Source organism: Lipophrys pholis, assembly GCF_963383615.2.
Source record: "Lipophrys pholis genome assembly, chromosome: 19".
Classification (NCBI taxonomy): Eukaryota; Metazoa; Chordata; class Actinopteri; order Blenniiformes; family Blenniidae; genus Lipophrys; species Lipophrys pholis.
In genome coordinates, this window is record NC_137647.1 from 20,204,635 (window position 1) to 20,227,912 (window position 23,278).

A 23,278-nucleotide genomic window follows, 5' to 3' on the forward strand; every position below is an offset into this window, starting at 1 on the left:
GGCCTGTATCTACATGCTGTCTGTGTGGGATTAAAGGGCTGGGTGCTTTTATGAAAGACAGATTCGGAGCTCTGGTTCTGTCAATACACGGGGCACACAGCGCTGACTGCAAACTTCAGGCTCAGTAATGGAGTTATGACAGAGATACCAGTTAATAATCTGATGCTGGCGTTGGTCTGTAAGAGCATAGAATGTGAGCTACTCTCATCCACACACACACACACACACACACACACACACACACACACACACACACACACACACACACACACACACACACACACACACACACACACACACACACCTAAATACATCCATGTGTGCACAAAGCAGGTTTGATGGGTTAAGGTGCCTTTAGGGGATGTGCTCCTCTAAACTTGGTCATTCCTGCAGCTGAAGCTTGCTTCTCTTTGTTACACAAACACCCCCCCTCCCACCCCCCAACATCTCTCCACAAGAGGATCCCCCCCTTTGTGCTCAGGTGGGAAGTGGCCAATGCTTAAATTCACAAATGAAGGCCATGCAACGGGCCTGGAACAATTTCTATCTTTTATCTCCTCTCAGTAGCAGCACCAACCATGATAGACAGGGTGAGAGATTAAGTCATGCCTGCTAATCCTCACAAGCTGTGATCTATGCAGGAGCAGCTCCAGCTTCTGTAGCTGCGGCCGCTCCTCGATTTGAGAATATGGGAACCCCCAGAATGGTTTCTCCATCTCCATGGTCATTAGGCTTCATATTAAGTGGAACGTATTGCCCCTTCCTCAAAGGGTTCCTAGTTCAGATTGCTTTTTTTTTTTTTTTGCCAGAGCTGAAACTCTATTAAAGGGAAACAGTGTGCCTGTGTTGTTTCTGAGCTGCAGGAGTCCCTGTCTTTAGAACAGACACAAACCATGACAGGACAGACTGAATAACCCACTTCTTCCATTAATGGAAGCAAACTGCATAGTGAGAACTGAGGAAAGTATAATGTGTGTTTGTGTGTGAGAGAAACAGTGGAGCATGCACAGCTACACCCAAACACTGTTTAGCCACTAACTCTTTACTAGCAAGACAATTAATGTGTATGTGCATGTAACGAAAATGCACAAATAAAGAAAACACTTTTAAAAAAGCATATTAGGATATCTATAGTCAAAAAATGTTTTATTATTAAACATGAACAGGAAAGAAAAGCTGTAGAAGAGAAGTTATTAACAGCCTATAAGCAGATTTTTAGTTAAACGAGTTAACCAAAAGGTTTACTGGCCATTAGTGAACTAAAGAAAAGATTCAGAGCTTCCTTGCAGGATCCGGTGCCGTCTACTTCCTGATGCCATAATAGTTAAACGTTCATATAGCGTGACAGATAAACACAATCTAGTCTACTTAAGCGTCCGTCCGTGTCTGACTTCACACGCCGACGAGTGCTTTTCAGATAAAATATTAAATTTCGAGGATTTTTCGAAACGGGCGTAATGCTGAGAAAGGGTAAAGTCGCACATTACAGTCCAGGGTTTACACGGCGCCTTCCTATACACGCTGGCCTAGTTAGCACACGAATGTGTTGTCAATTTCAACAGCGTTGTAATTATTTACGTTTCCAGCGTGTTACTTGCTTTAGCATCGGCATGCGCACAGTAAAGAAACACGTCATTAAAAAAAAAACAATACAACAATTCGCACTTTATTCACGTAGTACCAATGCTACACTAGCGTCGAGCAGGCTAGCTTAGCTTTAGCTATGTGGCGTTCCTCTTTATATTGGCCCTGACTAGAAACCACCCAACAGTGATTATTGTGATCGAGCGTCAAACTTTATTTTGGTTATAGTGATCTCTCATTTCATTGTTTGATGCAGTGTTTCGTTTTTGGAGCGACATCACGTATTTCGGCGCCCGTCGGCTCTCCAACGCTGACGTCGTTGCTAACGTTTAGCTTGGCTAGCTCAGCTTTCGGCCACACGAAACCGTGTAGAGGAAAAAATAAAAACCAAGAACCACACTGCGTTTCAAATCGTGGGTCGCGCAGACGAACTCAGAATTGATCTACAACACTTCGTCCGTTGATAACAGGATTACTGAGCCAGTGTGAGATCGCCTGACCCACCCTTTTAACAACGAGGGGCTCTGGATGCATTCGCCGCGGCAGCTTCACAATAAATGCCGTTTGTTTACGCTGATTCGAGAGTCCCCCCCCTACAAGCCCCTGCCCACTACGTATCACTCCGCACAACGGCGATTAATTGTTCTGAAACATTTAGTCGTCCAACTAGCACCGAATTGGCAGAATTTTATGTCATGAAATAATAAGAGTTTTTTCTTGTAAGAATCGGCTGCATTTACGAATTTTCTAGCGTGAATACTGACAACGGACTAGATTACGTAAAAGGTTTTGTTTATGTAGTTCCAAACACAGGAGGGTTATCTTTTATGGCTGACTGTATCTTGGTAAATGTGCTCAATATGAACAAAATAAACTCTTATCTCTTGATAATAAATTATTCAAATCAACTCCAGATTAATGGTTATGTCATTCTTAATAGTTGAAATTGACTTGACTTTCGTAAATTATATACGCAACCCCTTTCTTTTGCAAATGGTAGCGTCCATGAACATGCCCAGAACTGCTTTCCTGGTTTGGATTACGCGTTTTTGACTGACAATTAAACCACCCAATCAGAAAATACCTCAAGCTTAGCAACAGCAAAGGGACCGCGTCGCCCAATCAACGTGGACAAGGGCGGGCTCAAGCGAGCTGAAGATCATGCAACCTGATTGGTTGAAATGGTCGTCTGTTACAACAGACTTGTGGCCGATGTAGTTCGGTTGGGAAATCTCAACCAGCGTTTAGAAGAAACCGAAACTTCATCTCCCAGAATGCAGCGGTGGCAACAAGCAGTAGCATGCGCACGGCATGAGGCGGAGCTGGTATAAAAACGGGAGCTCCCTCTCTTTGAGTAGCACACTGGACACTGTCGTGAAGAAGGGACGCGTTCTCTGGGAGAACCGAACCTCCGACAGCAGCGAAACAGTTAATGGTAGTTAGCGACAGTTGCTCTGACAAACCCTCCGAGGAGTAACAAGTGTTTACTTCTCGGAACTTTACTTTTACTCGGCGATAATTAGTTTTGAGGCGTCTAAACTTTCTTTATAGATTTATCTTTTTTTTTGAATGATTCCGGGACAAATATAGATTTTTTTGTTGACTTTTCATAAACTTTGACGCGCGGGTCTTTTGAGAGCAATGAACGTCGCGTGAGATGTTCTAGACGCGGGAAACTCAGGATGACCGAGCCAGCGGAGCAGCAGACCCATCACCTGAAAAGTTCAGGCAGCCCATCAGGTGGGAGAAGCGGAGACGCTTCGGAGCATCCCCCAGCCTGCAGCCGTGGAGGACCGGAGAACGGCGACAGGGGGCGGCAGAGGGAGCACAAGCAGCAGTTGCAGCAGCAGCAGCGGCGGCGGGCGGGGAACTGCGAGGATATCAACAGACAGAAGTTATGGCAAGTGAGAGGCGGACGGAGGGGGGTGTGCCCTGCCTTAGCGGCCGGAAACGAGCTTCCGAAGTGCCAGATCGCCTCGCAGCCTCACCAGCCTCAGCCCGGGGTCCACGGCGGTGACAGGCCACCGCTGCTGGGGACCCTGGACCCGGTGCAGGACGAGAACCTGCACGTCGACTCCGACACCGGCTTGGACGCGCGCCTGGGCAAGAAGCGGCACCGACGCCGGACCTCCAAGAAGAAGCGGCACTGGAAGCCGTACAACAAACTTTCCTGGGAGGAGAAGAAAGCCCTGGAGGAGCGGGAGACGGCCCGGGCGTCGCGGATGCGGGAGGAGATGTTCGCCAAGGGGCTCCCGGTGGCGCCGTACAACACCACCCAGTTCCTGATGGACGAGCACGACCGGGAGGAGCCCGACCTCAACACGGAGATCGGGGTCCGGCGGCCGCTGGGGGTCGGCGCCCGGCTGGAGGACACGGGCAGCGAGGAGGACTTCTTTGACAACAACAACGAGGAGGAGGACGACGACGGCGGCAGCGGCGGAGGCAGCGACGGCATCGGCAGGCCCGGCAACGCCGGGGGGGAGTTCCTCCAGAGGGACTTCTCCGAGACCTACGAGATGTACCACGTCGAGAGCCTGCAGAACATGACCAAGCAGGAGCTGGTGCAGGAGTACCTGGAGCTGGAGAAGTGCATGTCCCGGCTGGAGGAGGAGAACAACCGGCTGCGGCGCGCCGCCGAGCCCGGAGCCGCAGCCGGACCTGGGGTCGGAGCCGGAGACGGCGCGGCCGTGGAGAGCTCGCTGGTCCGGGTGAAGGAGATGGAGCGAGAGCTGGAGAGACTGAGAGCCCAGAACAGCGAGCTGCTCCTGGCCAACCAGCCCGGGAACGACCGGGGGCAGCTCGCCAACAACTAGAGGACGCTCGCTTCAGGCTTTGTTTTCCTTTTTTTTACATTAGAGAAAAAAAAAAATGTCAGTTTTCTGTAATCGATCTGTCATCTGGACAAGCGTTCATCAAGATGCAATACTTGACTTTTTCTTTTCTATCTGGCTCCCCTGTTCTTTTTTTCAAGAGGAAATGTAAATATTTCAAAAAAAGTTAAGATTCTTTTTATGAAGCAGAAAAAAAAAGGTATTTAACACCAAAAATGTTTCGTTTCCCCGGTTTAACTCCGTTTGTCCTTCATTGTTCATTTTGAATGGTTACAAATCAAAACCTTGTGTCACAAGAAATTGAATGAATCAAACCAACCAGCAGATTGTTTCAACTCCAGAATGGTCAATTTAACAGTTGTGTGTTAACATAAGTTCAAATAAAAAAAAAAACCAATTGATCTGATTAAAGCTGTCGTGTGTTAAAGCTGCTCCTGTGTCAGATTATATATAATCACTCTGCTTATTTTTTATTCTTAAGGATCTTAAAATGGGCCAGACAGACCTCAGTGGGCTGTGAGGGGTGGTGGGGAGGGGGGTAGAAGCTCTTCTGTCATCTCTTCATCATGATGGGGGGGGGGGGGGGGGGACTGTCTGAAAACTGTCAAGAAAGTGTTTATTTTGGTAGCTCTTCATTAGATCCTTAATATTCCAGAATATCTGCAGTGAAAATGGCAAAAAAAAAAGTTGTATCCTATAATTCTTTTTGATTCTAAATATTGCAGCCAGATTGCATGAATAGTTAATTATTCAGTAGTTCAGAGCGTCAGTAGTTCACATGAAGTTTCCAGACTCGTTTCCTCTTGCCGCCTCCAGGGGGCAGCATTCAAAACATCCAGCATGTTAAATAAATAAAAAAACCCTCTAACACTTTTCTTTAAACATAATTCTGTTTATTTACATGGTAGAACCTTGCTTTAAAGCACACAGCCGTGAGGGAAAGGATTTCAGACGGACAAACTTTTCTTTTTCTTGTCCAGTCACTTTCATATTAGTTATACTTGAAAGCAATTCCAAATGTACACAATACAGTATGTTACATATTAAGATAGTATGTACAAAAAAAAACAATCTGTAAAATACAACAAGGAGACGTCAGGTGAGAATTAAATGTTTGAGCTTGTTGGGTGTACCATGTTCACACTGGATTACTGGGTGAGGAGAGAGAGAGAGGAAGAGACGACCTCGGTTTGTTAAGAAATAAAAGCAGCAGAGAGAATACTTTGCCTTTACCTCTCTTAGTAAAAGCTGTTAATGCCTCTGGAAGGCGAGGAGAGTGCATAGACGTGTCCTTGGCTTCAGGTGTGCTTTTCTCTCCTTTTCTTTTAAATAACTTCTCGCTTCAGACCGCTTCCATTCGAATGTACACATCTTTGGGTCAGTGCCTTAGTTAAACTGTGTGTGTGTGTGTGGGGGGGGGGGGCGAGCATGGCACTGCAGAACAAAAATAAACACATTCCAGAAATCAGGCACTTGGAGACAAAAAATAATAATAAATTGAGGTAAAGACAAAACGTAGTATCGTCACTATTCTTCTTCACTGTGTCATTTGGTCTGGAGCGGCCCCTCCCCTCCCTGTTTGTGAGAGAATAGAAGCAGACATTCTGTTTTCATTTCCTCCAGAGTACCGACTCCCCCCACCCCCCTCTGCAAGAGTCAGTTTATTAGGATGTGACCGTATGGAAAACTCCTCGTCATGATTGGGGGGGGGGGGGGGGGGGGGGGGGGGCGTGAGCACAACACAAGGTTCCCCCTGAAATGGAGCCATTTGTAAGCACCGCCCCCTTTCGAAACACAAAACTAGAGTTGAGGTCAGAGCTCGCACGATCTAATCATTAACCGGACGAGATGCTACACGGAGTCACGGGATGCGACTTCAAAGTGAAGTCGCGACACGTTTATTACAAGACGAGATAAAAGGTCGTCTGCACAGTGCTGCGAATCAGAAAGGCCATCGAGGAGGAAGTAACGAGCAGGCAGAGTCATGTTTATCTCCTCTGAACAGGTGGAATCACAATAAAGAATTTTTTTTTTTTTACTTTAATACAAAATATATATATATATATATAATATATATATATATATATAGAATATAAAACAAAAACAGAATATATTAAGGGAGACATTTCAAGTTACACCTTGAAAGACATGACTTGTACACACATTTTGTAAACCGTTAAAAAAAAAAAAAGCTAAAAAAAAAAAAAAAAGTCAAACCAAATATGATAACATATTATTTCTATTTACACGGTTAACTTAACAAGGCTTTGTACAAATGTTACAAAAACAACAAAAAAAACCTGTATAAGACAAAACACCTGCACGCTCAGAACGTGGTCACCACACGACATTATTAACAGGTAAAGGTGGCGGGAGGACGCTTTATTGTGGAGGTGAAACACTGATCGGACAAATTAGGTCATGAAATGGTTAAAAGTTTAGTTGGGGTTTTTTTTGCGTTTTGTTCAGGTTCAGTGAAGTAACTTTAGAAAAGCGGTGGTAAGTAACAGTCGAACACCACTTTGACAAGAAGCACCATTCTGTCAAGAACCAGCTGGGGTTTGGGGGGGATGGGGGTGGGGGGGGGTGGGGTCCCCCGCCGGTCACTTGAAGGGATTTGAACCTTTAATTTAAGTCACGTGTGATTTGAGGGAGGACGAGCCTCTGGGAGAATTCTTGGCTGTGACGTGTCTCCGTGTCGTTTTCTACAAAGAGAAGACTAAAAGCTTTGGCACCACTGGAACGCCCTCGCCAACGCCAACGCAGCTCGCCACGCCGGGCGACTGGACGCCGTGTCGGCCCTGCTGCCGGGTCACCGACCTGCCGGGGGTCAGAGTCAGTTGGCTCACAGGTACTGGTGGAACCGCGAGGGCGTCGCCTGGCGTCCGGCCGGCCCGTGGTCCGGGCCGGCGGCGCCCGGCGACCGCCCTGTTGCTTTGAGCTGATTGGGACTGATGGGCGACAGGGGGAACTCGGCGACGGTCAGCTGCGGTCTCTTCTCCGACGTCTCCGTGGGCGACGCCACCACGGTGTGTCGGCGCCAGGCCCGCCTCTTCCTGCGCGTCTCGGGCGACAGAGGCTTCCTCAGCCCCACGCTGCGCAGGTCGTCGGCCGAGCCCAGCAGCCGGGCGCGCACCTGCTCGGCGAGGGAGCGTCCTCCGGGGCCGGTCGGCGTGAAGGAGGCGGCCTCACTGGGGAGCGGGGCCGGTTTGGGGCGGGCCGGTCGCAGGCTCTCCTGGCTGCTGCCCGAGGAGGGGTTGGTCCTGGAGGCGTCCCTCTTGGCTCTGGGGGCGCCGTCCTGCCCCGGGCCGGCCCCGCCCTCTCCCTGAACTGCCACCGCCGCCGCCAACTCCAGCAGGTCCAGCGAGCGGGCTTTGGCTTTCTCCGACTTGAGCTTCTTGCGGGCCAGCGTGTCGCACTGGATGAGCTTGTGCGAGTTGAAGGACGGCCGCGAGTGGAGTCTGTGTGTGGTGGAGGAGGAGGAGGACGAGGGCGTGGTGGAGCGCGCCCCCCCGTCGCTCCTCTCGGCAGGGTCCGGGGTGTGCGTGACGGCGGCGGGCGGGGTGGGAGGGCTGGCGGACGCCAGTGTGGGGGGTTTGTAATGTGTGTAGAGGAAGCTGCGCGGGGCGGCAGCCGCTGGGGGCGCTGGTGGTGGCGGCGGGGGGGGCCGCCGGCCCGGCGTTGGCGGGTGTCTTCGGGGGCTTGTCGGGTCTCTCCTGGGTGAGGGAGCGCGAGGCGAAGCCGCTCTCGTTGTCCGTCTCGCTCACCAGCTCGCTGTGCTCGTCGTCCGCGTCCTCGCCCCGCCCCTCAGACCCTAAGCTCCGCCCCAACGTGGAGAGGGTGGAGTAACCGGAGACGATGGAGCGGGCGTCGTCTGGAGCTCGCCACCGCGGCCCCTTCACCTCCGTCGGCCCCTCCTCCTCAGACAACAACACGGCCGCCTGCCTTCCGCCCGCCTCCTCTTCCTCTTTACAACATGGCGGCTCAGGAGTGACTGGTGCCGCCGTCGTCGCCGCCGACTCTTCTACCTTCTCCTTCGCTCCGTCTTCTATGACTTCCTCCTCCTCCTCCTCATCCTCCTCCTCTTCATCTTCATCCTCCTCTTCCTCTGCGTGAGGAGCAGTGTCTCCCACCGGCGACTCCGCCTCCTCCTCCTCCTCCGCCCCCAGGTGCCCCGCTTTGATTGGCTCATGCTCGGAGTCGTCGTCGGTGCTGCTGCCCACGCGGCGGGCGTTGTGGCGTTTCCTGCGTTTGCGTCCGGTGACGGCGGACATGATGGACAGAGTCAGGAAGTCCTTGGCGGTGAGGTCCTTCTTCGACCCCCACGACCCCTGAAAGAGGAGCAACACGTCACTGCGGCGCCGACACAACGGCTGCGCCTCAACACGGCGAGCCACAAAAGAAGCCCCCCCCCCCCCCCCCCCCGAGGAAACGCTTCACATTTGATCCTCTTTGGTTTGGTGCCTGAAACGATTTCCGTTTGAACAGCTGCAGGAAAAAACATCTCCCAGTGGTTCATTGAACCAAAATACCGACCGACGTCACGGTGGAACAAGTGGCGGCGACTCTTCGCCCTCAGACGTGCTCGTATCGCCGTTTACGGCGGAATATCTTCTGTTGCAGAAATTCAATTTGAGCCGAGATCCTCACTCTTCACTCTTTAATTCTAAACTCAGCTGAAGGATGATTGAATGTTTTCATGCATGAACTGCCCAAATCCACATCTGCCCCCCCGACATTTCACAGCTTTAGTTTTTTATTTTTTTTATCAATATTTAACGTGCAGTTTCACAACCTTCTAGTTTGTCTTCCTGGTGGATGTTAATGCTCTTCAGGAGCATTTTGTTGTTTGTTGATGTTGATACTCTGCACACCTCAACCCCGTTATGTGGTCAGTCTGACTGAATACTTCCTTTTAGATGAACACTGAATGAAGTGACACGACTTTAATATGAATTGATTCAGTCAGGAGATCAATGGCGCCGGTTTTGAAGACGGATTTGCCTTTTTTCAAAAGAAATGTTCCTGTCCAATTAGTAATATTCTCAGATTTTAATACAGACTAGATCTCCTCTCTCCACGGCTCTTTCTCCTGCAGGCTCAACAGATCTCGGCACGAGTCTCGTTTCTTCTGCCACCCTGTGACTTCTCATCGTTTGAACTTTTAATCTGAAAAGGCTTGATGGATGACTACTTTCCAGTGGCGTTCACGTCTCAGGCTCCGCCCACAAGAGGATCAAATGTCAGAACGGCCCAAAGTTTCAGCCGGGGCGACGTTACGCGTTACAATCGGCGTGACCTTGTGAGGAAGTCGTTACCTTTGATTTGGCAGAGTCACTGTTGGTTGAGTCTGTCGGGGGGGAAAAAATAAAAATGAAGAGATGAGTGGGTCAGCAGGGCCGGAGCGAGACAGAAGGCCAGAACAGAACATGGTGGAGGACACAGAGGCCGCTGACGAAACGGCAATAAATCACAGGAAACTGCTCCTGCACTGTCACGGTGAGAAAGGTGTTAATCCACCCGCCGTGACGTCACCGCATGGGACGCTTTACTTTGGTAGGAAACAGCGCAGTAGCAGTTTTGTGTCTCCTTTGTCATTTAAAAGAAGAAGAAGAAGAAGAAGAAGAGAGAAACACCGCAGATAAATTTCCCCCCCTGTGTCCTCTCACCATGACCAAACCCCCCCAGGATGAAGATTTACACGCTGGAGCAACGTGGAGGAAACACAATGATTGGAGAAGCAGGGTTTGGATGTCGAGGGCGAAACAACAACAACAACAACAACAACAACATTAGGAAATCACAGCACACACAGATATGATAGTGAGTGGAGAGAAAGCAGAACTAATCGGCAGGATGGAGAGAAACTCCTTCCCTCACAAACAAAAGCACAATAATGCAGGAAGGAAAAGCGCAGATTAGGATTTTCTCTCTATCAGGAGATTAGGAGCTTTTGGCAAGTTTCACATCACCTCTCTGACAAGTTCAGTGGAATTCTTGGTTCAATTAGTGGAGGAAATCCTCCGTCTGTAGAAAGACTCAGTGTTTAAATGAAGCGGCACCACCTTCATGACTCGGTTAACTATCAAATTAGAGAAGCTCCAGCTTTTTTTAATGCGATTAGTCCATTTTTATCCCGACTAACAGAAAATGTTGTGGGGAGATATTTAAAGATGAAGAAAACCTGTCAGTGGCATTTTTCATGTAGCAGCTGGAACTTCTACTCTTCCACCATAATCTTCAGAATATAATCAAAATCCATGACAATGGGATTGCAATAGTGCATATTTAGTGTTATTTATGGTTTTACATGTGGGTGAAATAAACACGTATCAATGAGGACTTTGTGAGGTTGGAACAGGAGAAAACAATGACGTTTCTACACTCGTATGATTTGACATGAAACAAACTTTCCTGTTTTAGTCTCGTATTATAAAATCTCTTATTCCAAACATGGGGCCCGCGACCCCTCCTGAGGAGTCACCGGGGACCACAGGGGGGCGCCAGACCAGAATCGATGAACGAAACACTTTCTAGAACCCTAGAGCTTTTTTTTTTTATTTAAATTTTTTTAAATGTAAGAGTGTTCGCTAGATACTGGAGTGGGGGTCTACAGTATTTCTTAGATTAGATTAGGGAGGCTCAAACTTGAGGTGAGCGGTTTTGATGCAATTACGGTAAAAAAGAGCCCAAAAATATAAAAAAATTTTGTGTGTGAAATCCTACTTGGATGCTTCACTCAAAATAGACTCCAGTTACAATTGAATCAGTGAGAGCTGCAGGAGTTCAGGGGCTCAGCGGGAGGCGGCGGCGGGCAGCGGGTGAACGACAGAGCGGCGTGCACGAGCCACGAGTGAGGGAAGTGTCTTTAAGTGACAGAACACAGTTTACACCCCAGCGTCAGAAGCAGCAGCTCTGACAGGCAGAGAGCGTCCATCCATTAATCCATCCATCCATTAATTCGTTAGTCAGACCGGGGCCGACAGTGACGGGACAGCTGCTTAACGGAGACCTCAGTCTGACTGTGAGACACTTTCAGGAGGGGAATGGAGACCATGGAGACACAAGCCATCACCACCACACTGACACACTCACTCCCTCACTCTCTCACACACTCATTATTGCACTGTAACAGTACGACGCACTGACTCGGCTGCGCACACACACACACACACACACACACACACACACACACACACACACACACACACACACACACACACACACACACACACACACACACACACACACACACACACACACACACACACACACACACACACACACACACACACACGTATTGCCAGGGGAGTTCCCGTCCTACCGCAGTGGCTGCTCCACAGGCTCAGCTAAGAGAAGGAAACGCAGAGATGCACAAAGAAAGTGAACGATGAGCAACGTGGAGGGAGAAAAAGAGGTCAGCAGAAAAGAGTGAAGTACAGAAACACTGCGAGTGATCAGGCGTGTGAGGCCTCGGCGATGTGCTGCGTTCCAGATCGGCAGGGAAGGAGGGAATTCTGGTTTCAAACTGGGACAAACCTCCAAAGACTAGTGAAAGGAAGCCCCCCATCAGTAAGTGTGGTGTGAGGGATGAGCTCACAAAGCTTGAAACATCAGGCTTTATGTATTAACAACTTATATATTGTGTCTTATACAGGAAAACTTATCGTATCACTGTAATTAATCTCCTAAAATAAGTTTCACTCTGTTCTACACCTTTCTACGTAAAACAGTGAAACACTCCCGGACGTCATCGTTTCAGTACACGACGGGTCGACTGCGGCGATTGAGGAATTCCCCCCCCCCCGCGCGCCAGGCTGGAACACGCAGCATGAATCGCAGGCCGCCAACTGATACTGGCGGCCGGCCGGCTCAGTGAGAGGCGGACGGCTGCACGGCGCGCGCTCACCTGAGGCCTCGCCGAGCAGGGCGGTGCGGCCGATGTTGGACAGCAGGTGGTCGATGTTGGGGGCGGGCTGCACGTCCTCCGTGTCCACCGGCGTCTGCAGGGAGACACAGCGGGTCACATCCACTTTAACCATTTAGGAGCCACAGCAGGACGTCCACAAGAAGAGTGACACGTTGATTTAAGTCATGTTCACATTACAGCCGCTGGAGGGAGGATATGGACGGGGGGTCGTCATGTTTGGAGTTTATTATTGCAGCTAGATTAGCGTTTGTTTTTTTTAATTATTTAATTTATGCATGAGCTCACATGACTTTTGTTCTCTCAAGAACAAACAGGATTTTTACAGATTCTAAATGGCAAAAACAGATTTTTGTTTCCCTCACATAGAGAAAAATGAGAAACATATGAAGTGAAACGTTCAAGAGCGACTGGGAAATTTCAAACCTTTGAGCAGGAAAACTGAAAAAAGAGTTTAAAGAAGTAAATGAATATTCTTTATAAGTAAATTAGATTTTTTTTTTTTAGAGGCCTTGAACTTTCAAAGTCTAATAACTCTAAAGTACGAAGTTAAATGATCAGATGTGGAATAAATATTTTTATTGTTATACTGATGAGTGTTGATTTTCTTATTTCTTTGTGGCGCCTGTTGTCTGGAGCTACAGTAGTTTAGTGAAGATAGAGATTCGATTAGCCTTCTTCATCTCTTTATTTCATCGCCTGTAGAAAAGAGCAACGATTCTTTAAAGGTGTAGATGTGATGTGTGTAAACACGGCTGACCTGCCCAGCTTCATTTCATGCACATGTTGACTTATATAAGTGGTGACACCGCTGCTCCTTCATGTTCCTGTAGATTATGAGGGGGTGGGTTTGCTGATTGTTTCCTGTTGCCATGGGAACACTTTCGGTGGCGGCAATTTCCCCCAATGGTAAAATTTGAGAGTTTCCAGCTAATGAATGCGACGTTTCCATCATCTCTGGCAGAGATTTCTGTCATTCCAGTTGTTTCGCTTGTTGAAAGCTCATTTTTTTTGAGCTCAGGCACCGTGTGGGGTTTTTTTCTCCCGACTTCACGATAATGAGGTCTTTGTGCGCCGCATCTCGAGCTTTGACTTCCTGCCTTCAAAGCGCCTCTACTCCCATCAGCTGCATTTTGAAATAATCATCGGCGCGGCACGTTACCACGCCTCCAAATTAGCGCTCGCACATCAACACAAAGCAACGCACCTTCTCATCTTTGTCCAACTCGTCCGTGAAGAACCAGGTGCACTGCAAGAAAGACCACAAACACTCGGCGTGAGCACGACGCCGAGGCCTGAACCGGCGGGATTAAAGTGTGCGTGCCGCGGCACGTCTCTCACATGCTGGATGAGCGTCTCTACGATCTTGTAACGGTCGGGCATGTGCGTGACCATGTCTTTCATGTTGTCCTCCGAGGTCCGAACCAACGTCGGCCCGAACACCAGAGCCAGGTTACGAGGCTCCATCTGGAAAGGCGAGACGTTTCCATTACATTGCTGCGCTACGGCTTCTTACAGCGGTTTGATTCCCGGCCTGACTCTCCAAACGGACTGAATCAGTGTGCATGCTTCTCTTGTCTCCCAGTGTTCGTCCCACAATGAACTGCTGAGTGAATCATAAAAGACGGATTGGAGCGACGTCTACACACCTTGTTTTTATCGGAGTTGTCGGCGACTGTCTTCAAGTGACAAACCAGGAACTTCAGAGTGTGGTAATAATAATCAGGGAGGTCTCGAATCTGTAAAAAAAAGATAGATATATATGTCAAGAAAAGGAAGAATGAGAGAAGCCGAGACAAAAATGGTGAACCTGTTTAACCTGCTGGACACCAGCGTGTCCTCCACCAGCAGGCCAACCAGCTGTAATAAATCAGTGCAAACACGTACGAGTTTATTCATGGTCTTCAGTCGTTCCGAGGCGCTTTCCATCCGATTGGCGTCGATGAAGTCGTTGTACTTGTCTGTTGAGGTGAAGGAAACATTCCATTTACACGCGGGATTTGATTGGGATGAGAGCGTGGGGTGGCGGGAGCGCGAAGGCCTGCTGGAGCACATCTGGACTCACCGTTGGTGAAGAGCGGCTCGGGAAGTTTCCTGAAGAAGGATTTGAGTAAGCTGCTGACGACGTTGAGGTCCTGCCACTTCTGAGGAGGAGACACGGAGACGACTCAGACACCTCGACGCACCACAATGGGTTCTGTTTCCCATTACTCTACACATATCAGTGTTTTGTACCTCCTCTGCGGGGTTGATGTCGACGCCCTTGTTGAGCTGCTCCTGCAGCAGCGACACCAAGGCGTTGTTCCCGGGGACCCGGTAGATGCCGGTGTACTCCAGACCCATCTCCTCCACCAGGCCGCAGCAGATCTCCACGATCAAGGGAATGAACTGAGAGGAAGGACACAACTCAGCGTCCGCACGAGCGTTAAAGCCTCTGAAGTCCGCCTGACAGAAACGCTCCACGTTGTTAAATCTGAACGGCTCCTCAGAACCTCCGGCTCTTTAACTTTTCCTTGTTTCCCGGAGCAGAACTAAAACATTTAGTCATGCTGATTTAAATCATTATCGACTGAGCCGCCGGAAAAACCATCCAGAGAATAATGGGGATATTTTTTAAAGGCCACATCTTCACGCTTTTATGTGCTTTCTCATCTGTTAGCCCAAATTTCCTTTGTAGTTTAGTGTATTTTGTTTTTCCAACCAACATTTTCTTTTCATCTCCTCTTGGTAGCGTTTCAATTACAACTATTACACATTTTAATTTGCTCTATTAGAAGAGTCTTCTTCCATTTATTTATCTCACTTAAATCTATATTACATCATGCAATTAATTGATCTTATTACTCAGCCTTTATTGACTTGTTTTTGTTGAAGGCTGTAATGGCGGCTGACCTTGTTGTTGACTCCAGGCTGACACTCCTCTAACCTCACGCCGAAGGCTTTGGGCCCGGCCTTCTTCGTCTTCTTCATGATGTTGATTCCCCACGGAGACTTTGGAGACTCATCTGCAAACATTTCAGTGCATTCGTTCTATTTGTGTGCGTCCTCATCCTCGGGTTGTAACAGAAAAAAAACCAAAACACAAAACAGTAGCTCTCTGCTGAAGGTGTTTACACAAATGTGTGTGAATTGTAAAGAGCTTTCACAGCTTTGCTGAGGTTCAGATTCACAGGCTGTTCACTCTGGAGTCTTAACAAAAGCCCAAGAGAGCAGAGTTTGTAGTGTTTTCACATTCAGTGTATCCTGCACAGTTCCCCCTCCCCCCGACACTGACCTTTGCCGTCTGTTTTTGGGGATCGTGGCGCTCCGGCAGCGTTTTCCGCCTTGTTGAGGAGGAAAGGCGGCTTCATGCGGGACATCCGGGGAGACGAGTCTGGCTTGCTGGCTGTCGGACTGCAGGAGGAGACAAAGAGTCACGACTGCTGGCCACCAGGAGGGTTTTCTACCGTGACTTTCGTGTTCCGAAGACATTCGCGGAGAGCTGAGCTGAGCTGCTAATCTCTGGAAGATGAAAACCTTCCCAAGCAGGAGAGAAGATGCAAACTCTGGTGACGCACCTTTGTTTCCGGTAATCATTTAGCTTCTTATTGATGAGGGCCTGTCTGGAGAAGCCGAGCTCCTGCAACAAACACAGATCCACATCACGTTTCTGATTACTCACACACTCACACACACAGACACACTCGGCGGCTGTCGGAATCAGATTAGCGGATAAATCCAAGGAGAAACAAGGGAGTCCTCTGACCTCGCTGTCGGTCTTGCTGTTCTCCCTGATGACCTTTATCCAGTCCAGCATGTCCTCGCGGTCCTCCGCCTGCAGCAGGTACTCGCAGAAGTCCTGGGTGGTCAGCCTGAGGGCGTGTTTCCGCTTGGTCTCGCTGTAGGCGATGTCCACCAGGCAGCCGCGGATGCTGATGGGCTGCTCGTCCTCGGCCGACCCGCCGATGGTGGCGCCGCGGAGCACCGCCTCCCTCTTGTCCTTGTAGAGGAACAGCGAGTGGGAGCGGAGGACCGAAAAGACCCGCTTCCACGGACGCATGCCGCTTCCCACCTTCTGCGGAGACAAGATGTGACCCGTGAGCGAGCGGCGGCTTATCAGTGGGTTCTCCGGACGGGAGCCGGGGCGTGCCCACCTTGCCCTTCTCGGTGAGGATCTGCTTGAAGTGCAGCCATCCCTCCCGCCGCACGTCGCTGTACGTGATGTTTCCCAGCTCCGAGGTGGAGTGACGCTTGGAGCGAACCTCCTCTGCTGTCCCAAAGTTGTCCAGAGACTGAAACACAGACAGACACGGTCACGCCAGCCCGCTGGACACGCTCTAACCTTTCACATCTTTGGACGTGACAATCAAAGAAAGTAATAGAGAATATAGCCACGTTTTACTTTTTAGTTCATTTATTTGCAGCAAACAAGACGATACAGAAAGTCAGAAATGGAGTAGGTGGAAGTGAAAATTATATATACCTACCACCTACTCACCGTTTAGACTTCTGCTGAATCGAATCATTGAACAACAAATGTGTTGAGAATCGTTTCATATGTTTGGTTACAATCGTTTTCTCCCTGCAGCTTCAAACGTTTGTCGTATTAATTCTGGTCTGAATGCATTCATTGATTACTCCACCTTAGTTTTATTACGTCGCCGTGAATCACACATGCTGGCGAGCTGTCCGGGATTTTTTTTTTTTCTATCAGTAGTTCACTCCTGAAACTGCGCCACAAGTAAGTAGTAAACACATCAGCTGTGTCTGTGAGAGACGTTGTCATTCTGCCAGGTTGAGAGACGAGCTGATGAAGTTTGTGTTTACTCAAGTTTGGCAAAGAGAGAAAACAGATATCAAAAGTTCTGTCCTTCGTATGTTGTTTGAAGTTTTTTTTGATGCGTATTGTTTTACCTCATGACTCGTGAAATGTTTGTAATTGATTTGTATTGATTCAATTCTTTCTCCATTTTAGGTGCATGAGGGAGAAAGGAGTGTGATTTAAGCCTTGAGTTGCCGTGGCAGGCGTGTTTCAATGAAGCTATGACTACAGAGTTTCTTCACGGCTTTTATTCATTCGGGTTTCAGGTTGTTTTTTTTTTATTTGAGCTCTTAACACATCCAAATCTAACAAACTGATATTAACAATACTCCTTACAGTTGTGAATCTCATCTCAACGTGGCTGAACGGCCTGAATTCTCCTAGAAAACTTACACATCAATGTGATTTTGGTATTGTTAAAGGTTTTCACCTACTAGATTACTTAGTGGCTTTTTTCTAAACTGCTGCCTCGTTACAACATTAACGCCACAAATATGACTAAATATTACGTTGTTTTTTTTAACTTGTTTCACTTCTGTCAAAGTCAACAATGTTTTACAATATCACCTGTGACATATTTGTCCCTGATATTTCATTTGTCCTTATGTCACACGACCGCAGGATACAGAGACTTTATATATGTGATATAACAACCAGACCGTGTCACTCGTTTTGACGCCACAGCTTTGTGACTTTTCTGAATTTTCTTTACCGGCCAAATGTCGCCTACAAAATATATAATGAAAATCAATAATTGATGGTCGAAGTCTTAATTTGAACCACTTAGTTCTGACCCACATCAAACCACAGTGACTTAAAAAGTGAAAACTGTAACATCATGTGTATATATGCTTTGACATGTTGAATATAGTTATATATAGTGCATTTGAATGATTTCTTTGCCTTGTTGTCTTTAAATTTACATATTATTTCCACATACCAGGAATTATTTGTATATTCATAATGAGAGCTTGAACTCACCCCGTCTGTAAAGAAGCTCTTGACTCTTTTAGGAAGTCTCCTGTAAAGAAACAACCACGTCAATGATCATTTTCTACACACAATGTATTGGGAATGATGTCTATCTCTGCTTCTCAGAACTCACAGGATGCGTCCTTCCTCTCTGAATGAGTTGAGTCCTTCGTCACATGACTTTGAGCGCTCGGCGGTGATGGCTAGAAGATAGGAGGAACGGCGACTGGATTTAATACTGCCTGCTTGATGAAAGGATGAATGAATGGAGAGAAAGAGAGAGAAAGAGAGAGAGAGGAAACAAAGGAAGGAGAGAGAGAGACAGAGAGAAAGACAGAATGTTGATGTAATGCCAATCACCGGGGCAGGTGGTGTTGGATTAGGAGATGGGGACAGTGAGGGAGGTGGAGGAGGAGGAGGACTGAAGCGAGTGTTGTGACGTGGTGAAGATGGACGATGCAGACGTGAGCTGGAGCAGCAGGGAGGAGGAAAACCTTCTGTGGACTGCTTCGCTCACCACCGGCATGCAGGTCAAGTGTCAGAAATGTATGTAAATCCCGGGCCGGCATGCATTTGTGCCTTTTTGTTTTGAAGTATCATGCAGATCTGCGATTGCAGTCTAAACACTGCGGGTTACTTTAGTGCACAACACACTCCTTTTATAGCTTCATGCATGTTTGGGAGAATCACCAAAAATCCCTTTGAGCACACGTGTGCATGCAAATCACCAACGAAAGGTACAAACGTTCCGTAACTTTCATCTTGTCAAGCGATTTTTGTCTGTTTCGAAGCTCCGTCTTATCAATGGTTCCAGTTCTCAGTCGAAAAAAGTAACTTGTTTCAAGATTAATGCGAGAACAGACGTCAGTGTCGTGAAGTGAAACAGCTCCATTCTGCAAACTGAAGCCAGCGAATCATGAAAAGTAATTCTCTTTAAGCAAGCATGGATAAGAAATTTTATGTGTTTTGAGAGACTTTGAAGATGAAAAGACAAAAATTGTTTGATAAGATGGAAATTACAGCGGCAGAGAGGCTCTTCAAACCTCTTCAAAATGCAAGAGTAGGCAAAACAACCATGCAGTTTCATTTAAAGATGTAACGCGCGCTTCAGAAATCAATCTATGGACTAAGAAGATATGAGTGCAGCACAATAACAAACAAAAGAAGAGAGATTTAATTTTTGGCTGCATGCAGTGGCGAGGTAGGGAGCAAGAAGGGGGGGGGGGAACTCACTGCAGTCGCGTGAGAAGAGCCTAGTGAGGGGAAAGGTGAAGGTGGGGGAGGCGGGGCTGGTGGCCACGGCGGGCGCAGAAGTCATGCCGCTGGACACCACGGAGGACGCCGGCACGTGGCGGGCGCGCAAGTCAGCGCCGGGGCTGGTTGGCTCGTCTGTTGGTGGGGAGGAGGAGGAGGAGGAGGAGGAGGGATGCAGGGTGAGGAAGGGTAGAGGAGAAAAGGTCAGAGTTAGGTGTTAGAGAAGAAATAAAAAGGGTCAGAATGGAAATAAAAAAAAGGGAAGAGGAAAGAAGCAGGGGTTAGGTTAGGAGAAGGTACAGACAGGTGAGATTTTTGAAGAGGGGGGAGGAATCGACGAGGAACCGCACGGTTACCGTCAAAGATACTGAACAAACAGTGCAAATAGTCGTTCATCCAGTTATATATTCAACAAACGACAGCAATCATGCTGAGGCAGCAGAAGTACACGATCGACACGACACAAAGGTCTAATCCATGGCCGAGGATCAAAAACCTGCAGCACTCTGTCAGCAATGAATCAACAGAACTGCAACATGACTATTTTGGAAGGGGGGGGGGCAGGTTCATGGTAAATAAGCAAATATCTGAGATAATACAGTACCTGTGTCCGGTGTTGCAACAGAAAGAGCTGCTCAGTAGTTGACTGAGGAGAGTTTGTCTGAGATTTATAAAGCTCCGGGTTTCACTTCTTTATGAAATACAGTAGTGTAGGATCCCATATGTGTGAGAGAAAATGTTCAAATCTAAGCAAATGATAACGGATCAGGGGAAGGAGGCGAATATAAATGTTGAAGGAGATGAAAACTGTTTTTCTTTTTTTTACAGTGAATGAAGGTTGAGAAGACAAAAGAGCTTTTCTTTAGCCTTAGAATTCAAACTGAGGTCTTTTTAAGAGTTTCAGCTGCTGTAAAAGGATATGAAACTCTAACACACACACACACACACACACACACACACACACACACACACACACACACACACACACACACACACACACACACACACACACACACACACACACACACACACACACACACACACACACACACACACACACACACACACACACACACACTTCCTGGCAGACAGAGGGGTTAGAGGCCGAGCTTGATAGTTGCATAAAATGAGGAGAAGCTGGATTTTCTGGTGACATTTGAAACTGTTTTGCTGAGTAGCTCCAGACTGTTCTGCGAGGAAACAGCAGGGGGCAGCAGAGTATCAGTCCACCATCCACTCACACACACAAACTAAATTCCTGCTTTGGAATGTCATCAGTTTTGTGATTTTTCTATCTGGTCGCTCTCATTTTATCACTGTTTTCCACCTTTCTGGTGATCCAACCATCTGACATGGGTCTCCACCTCCCACCCGCCATTGCTGCTCTGTTCTGCACTCATGGGCGCTTTTGGAATCCCGACATGAGGTGGAAAACATTCCCAATCTGGGATGAGGAATCTGCCTGTTTACAGCAGGGCCCAGAAATAGCCGGGCTGTGGGTTTAACAAAGGCCGTCATTAACGGAGAGTGAACTCAGAGCCCGGAGACGGAGACGGACCAGCAGAGGGGAGCAACACATCACAGCACATCCAATAATATCATGTGGACTTCAGAACCTGGAGATTACAGCTGGGATGAAAGGTGAAGAGAGAGGTGTTGAATTAAAAGGGATTAAGTAGTACTTTAAAGTAAATTCCAATATAAATCCCTCAACGGTCAGATTACTGAGATGTCTTTACTTACTTTGTCGACTTAGTGATGATTGATATTGAGGAGTTGGTGTTTCGGATGCTTATCTTTATACCTTATAGACACGTCTGATTTGTTTTAAGATCTTTGTACAGCAAAAAAATTAAAAACAGTCAAATCTGATTACCTTTTGGGAAATTTATAAACAATTATACATAAGTTATGTGTACTAGAATGCCCTAAATATCTAAAAGGTTGTCTAAGCAGATATTAACAATTAAACTTCAGAGTATTTTCACATTTTTATCAGTAACTTAGTCTATAAAACACACAGTATCCTTAAAAAAGGCCAAGATGACAAACAGTGGTCAAAAATATTCAGCTGGTTTTTGGTTTAAAATCTACAAACTTGCTCATGATTATGACTTCTGCTTGAAACGTGTTGATTAAGAGACAAATACACCAACTCCTCTATAAATGTGTTGAATTGTTGTCGCTTGCATTTCGTCTCAGTGGCTTCAAAATGAAAGATTTATATAAAAAAAAAAATAGATGGAGCGATAGAATGTAATTAGACAAAGAAAAAAGCCGTCTGACGGGAGCGGGAAACTCGGCGGGACAGAAAGTCTTGTTTGTGGTCGCTCATGTTTCGGGGGCGTCGCCAGTAAAGACGGTCGTGGACTGAACCTTCCTCTCACACACGCTGACACACTGACCGCTTCATCTGTCAGAGCCGTACAATAGCAGCATTGACGTCGGGAGCAAAGCGTATGAGCTCCTACTGTTCCCCACAAAAGAAAGAAAAACGACCCCCTGGTAATTTACAGCTCAGATTCATGTCGGAAGCGTCTCGGTGGGTAAAATACTGCTGCTGCAACCGGAAAGTATCAAACTTTGGATTAAAGTCTGAAAACAATCAATATCTTAACACCAGACGTGGTTTGCCTGCAGACACGGCCCCCTTTGTGCTCCCTATCTCGCAGACAGCCGCGCTTTGGGGACCACAAGGAGGAAAAATAAAAAAGCTTGTGAAGTTGTACGTTCCCAAACTGAGCCAGATTAAATCATCATCCGTGTCAGAGAGATAAAGAGGGAGTGAAGGGAGAAGCTTCTCCCCCGTCTGCGGGGACAAAACCAGCCTAGTTTCAGTTTAGGGCCGTTAAACGGGTCCCGGCTTGCAGATCTTGACTGCTTGCTTTCATTTGATTCAGGTGAAGGAAGGAATGCGGAGAGAGAGAGAGAGAGAGAGAGAGAGAGAGAGAGAGAGAGAGAGAGAGAGAGAGAGAGAGAGAGAGAGAGAGAGAGAGAGAGAGAGAGGGATGCCGCCTGGCTTGCTGATCGCCTGGATTTTCTCTCTTTCAGACGACGTTCTAATGGGCAGAGCGTGGCTTGGCTCAAACATGCGCGGCCATTCTAAGATGGGTCACAGCTTCCTCCGTCAGCTGATTTCAATCTATTGGCCATGAGGGGAAAGCAGCGGTTGTTTTCCTCGGGCTGTGACAGGCTGACGGGGGGGGGGGGGCTCGCCTCGCCAGCAAACTTCATTTGCCTACGGTTTTGACTTGGCGGCTGCCGTCCATGTCAAGTGATACAAAACTGAAGTGGAAGCCTGCAGGGGCCTCTTCCCTTTCAAACTCTTCAGAGCGAAAAGCAAGCTTGGGCACGAAGGCAGATGCCTCGCAAACACACAAACCTACATGTATACAGACTGTACATGTACCGGACTTTTTAATGCACAGCACAGTGAGAGAACCAAAGCCGGGACTCGCTGTTAACTCTTAGTTTTTAGCCTTGTGGTCTACTCAAACACGAAGTGAAACCATTAGTGTAACTCTGTAATTTAAGAGCAGCCAGAAGCTCCAATGCAAACAAAAGCCTCCATTTAATGTCCTCAGTGCGGTCAGGTGACCTTAATGATCCAGGACCCGAAGCAGGTTTGGTGATGATTCAGACATCTTAATATTGTCTGTAAGACGGTGGGAAGTTCCACTGCTACTTTATCCAAACATTCACAAATACACACGCATGCACACATGTTGTTAGTTTCTACAGACTCACACACTTCTGAACTCAGGTGTAACTCCTACTTTTACTTTAGTCTTTCCCTGAAATACATCAGTTTAGGGCTGGGCAAAAAAATCCATTTGATCCATTAATCAAACTTGTAGCTAAAAAAAGATTTTGATTTAGCAAATTCAAGTTTTTTTTCTCTCCCCACAG

The 23,278-nt window shown here is 47.6% G+C and overlaps 2 protein-coding genes across 2 annotated transcripts in view; one reads left to right on the plus strand and one right to left on the minus strand.

Moving 5' to 3' along the window:
- The first annotated feature begins 2,946 nt into the window (after nucleotides 1–2,946).
- On the plus strand, nucleotides 2,947–4,840 carry hexim1 (HEXIM P-TEFb complex subunit 1). The gene has a single exon (XM_080488499.1). It carries the CDS (start codon nucleotides 3,267–3,269, stop codon nucleotides 4,395–4,397), a length of 1,131 nt encoding a protein of 376 aa, XP_080344625.1. The 5' UTR covers nucleotides 2,947–3,266; the 3' UTR covers nucleotides 4,398–4,840.
- Nucleotides 4,841–6,123: 1,283 nt separating this feature from the next.
- arhgap23a (Rho GTPase activating protein 23a) overlaps nucleotides 6,124–23,278 on the minus strand; it is a 36,409-nt gene continuing 19,254 nt past the window's right edge. The window contains 17 exon segments of the mRNA XM_080487909.1: nucleotides 6,124–8,049; nucleotides 8,051–8,746; nucleotides 9,734–9,765; nucleotides 12,325–12,418; nucleotides 13,550–13,591; nucleotides 13,684–13,809; nucleotides 13,992–14,081; nucleotides 14,230–14,303; nucleotides 14,408–14,486; nucleotides 14,578–14,730; nucleotides 15,235–15,347; nucleotides 15,617–15,735; nucleotides 15,900–15,961; nucleotides 16,088–16,396; nucleotides 16,476–16,613; nucleotides 18,125–18,164; nucleotides 18,249–18,357. Of these exon segments, the coding sequence (XP_080344035.1) occupies nucleotides 7,261–8,049; nucleotides 8,051–8,746; nucleotides 9,734–9,765; nucleotides 12,325–12,418; nucleotides 13,550–13,591; nucleotides 13,684–13,809; nucleotides 13,992–14,081; nucleotides 14,230–14,303; nucleotides 14,408–14,486; nucleotides 14,578–14,730; nucleotides 15,235–15,347; nucleotides 15,617–15,735; nucleotides 15,900–15,961; nucleotides 16,088–16,396; nucleotides 16,476–16,613; nucleotides 18,125–18,164; nucleotides 18,249–18,357 (3,065 nt within the window). The 3' untranslated portion in view covers nucleotides 6,124–7,260.